Source organism: Etheostoma spectabile, chromosome 10 (genome assembly GCF_008692095.1).
Source record: "Etheostoma spectabile isolate EspeVRDwgs_2016 chromosome 10, UIUC_Espe_1.0, whole genome shotgun sequence".
Lineage (NCBI taxonomy): Eukaryota > Metazoa > Chordata > Actinopteri > Perciformes > Percidae > Etheostoma > Etheostoma spectabile.
Window position 1 is genome coordinate 1,341,593 of NC_045742.1, and position 2,392 is coordinate 1,343,984.

The 2,392-nt window shown below is 45.6% G+C and overlaps 1 protein-coding gene across 2 annotated transcripts in view; it reads right to left on the reverse strand.

Annotated features, from left to right (window-relative positions):
- LOC116696789 (progesterone receptor) overlaps window positions 1-1,732 on the reverse strand; it is an 8,028-nt gene extending 6,296 nt beyond the window's left edge. For both annotated transcript variants that reach the window (XM_032527959.1, XM_032527960.1), the window contains exon 1: window positions 876-1,732. In XM_032527959.1, the coding sequence (XP_032383850.1) occupies window positions 876-1,732 (857 nt within the window). The remainder of the gene's footprint in view (window positions 1-875) is intronic.
- Window positions 1,733-2,392: the final 660 nt, after the last annotated feature.

Here is a 2,392-nt window from a genome sequence, read left to right on the forward strand (position 1 = left end):
CACACACATGTCAAAGGATCCAAAAGCAATACACATTCTACACATATCTGCTAAATTATACCTATAGCAGGCATTTTAGTTTACTACATTTTGTCTCAGATTGTTAGGCTGACTGTTATGACATTTGGGGCAATAATACCCTAAATCTATTATATTATGTATATATAATAGGATTTTTCCTTATTCCATGATTGATTAAAAGAAAAAGTGAAGCAATGTGTTCTAGATGACAAGCACAAATGATTAAACTGCAGTCAGCCTTTAAAGAAGTGGAAACAGGACATTGTCTTTCATTCCAAGCACAGAATCAGCAACAGGTGCTGTATCTCTTGTTTATAGTGACACTGATATAGTCACAGCACAGATCAGAGTACTGGAAAGTTGGGGATAGGATGAACTTTGATTCAGTCTAGCTGGGTGCTGAAACAACTTTGGCCAAGGCCGAGAAGATCATATGGAGCTGCAGGAGGACACATGCTGTAATACTGCTGTGCATTTGATTTATTTGTGCTGGCTTTAGCAAGTACACTAATCATTGGCGGCCCTAGACACACAAAAAAAAACAAGAAATGAGTATAAAGAGGACAGTGCAGCTTTAAAGTAATAAAATGGATGGAAACAAACCCCTCTTGTAAATTATAAAAGAGAACATCCAACAGCGCAAGACTCATAAAGACAATTTGTAAAGCTGGGCAGATTAAATCATGGTCACTAGACACGGTGTTCACGCTGCATTTGTCCTTTTATTTCTGATTAAAGACTAAAAAAGACTAAATGGAGCGGAAAGGATGCAGCATAGCTGTTGACTGAATTGCACTTGGACTTCGTGCCACTGAACCCAAGTCAAAGAAACCCATTATAAATGTTGTATTTACCTGAAACTGCGATCCGAGCAGTCCATCCAAACTGAAGGCTCGGTCTTGATCGTGGCCAAACTGGTCTGCCCGTGGGGAGTTGCACTTTGGTAACTTTCCACCCGGCCGTACCCTTGTGCCATCGTTGGTCGCGTGCCACCTTTCCCGCACTGCTCGCCCTTGCTGTACCAGACACAGCGGCATTCCTGGCTGGATCCAAGAGACGCTTGTCCACAATTACAATATTTGCACACCAAATTATGTTCACCGGATCTGCTTCTTTCTGGTTCGGATCGGCTGCTGTATGCGCACCACACGCCCGGCATTTCTCTGTATGCGTTTGGGTTGGCGGAGTACGCATAGTAGGGTTGCAAAGGCGAGAATTCGTTGACCTCACTGGGCGCGGACGGCTCTTCCATTTGGCTCGTAAACAAGTTGGATTCTTTGGATATGTACCTGGATATGAGCGGGCCGCAGGGCGCGGGGTGCGCGCTGTCCACGTCGCCCGATCTGAGCAGATCCATGCAGCTCACCTGCTGAATGCCATGGCACACTTCTACAAAGTCCTCTGTTATGTTCGTGTCATCCAGTAGAAGCCGGTTGCTTTCGGAGTTCACATTTTGATCCGATCCAAACTCGCGCCCTCCTCGGAAACTATTCTCCACACTGGGCTCGAAGTCCGCAAACTCGCTTCTGGAGCGCTGGTTCGTGTTGCTGAGCGGGGAGTTGGACACCGGGTCCAAGCCCAGGGACACTGACAGTGCCTTACTGAGCTCAGCGGTAGTCGGGCACGCACAGGTATCCGCAGTATCGCGCTTATTCAATATTAAAGAGTTTGACGTGTCTTCCAAAGCAGACAAGCACGCGCAGAAGGCCATCTTCAGCTCGCGACGTGACTGAAGATGTGCGCTGGTTGCACACGATACGAATCCGACAGCACTCTAGGCGAGAAAACGCCTCCCCTCTGAGACTCCGGTCATATGTCGGAGCGGATATGGAGCCCACGGAGGTTTCTGCGGAGGGACGCCCCGCCGAGCCGCTCTCACTGCGGATCAACTGCTGTCTAACTTCGGTTCACTCACTCCACTATAGACAACTGTTTAACATTGGACTTTAGCGTTGCCTTTGTACACTTGTTGGCATGTTTTAGGTCTCGCGAGATTGGCAATTGAACAATAAATTACTTAATCAAATATGGTAATTAGATTAGGAATCAGTAACCTATTTCTCAACATATAGTAAATATACTGTGGCTGTACTGTACAGTTACAACAAGGTACACAAAACTAGCCATGGAACAAATGAGCAGTTTTTTAATGGGGTAAACACATTAGCTACTTCATATGTTCAGTTAGTTTCAATACAATGCTGTCATTGTACATGGAAACTAAAGGAATAATAACTGTGAACCATTAATAATGAGCTACTCCATAAAATGGGATTAGGAAGTACTCATTAAAGGTGCACTAAAGATTGGTATTTGGGCTTACCTGCCACAAAAATATCCCCCCTCTGAACCCCCCCCACCCCCAACTGTT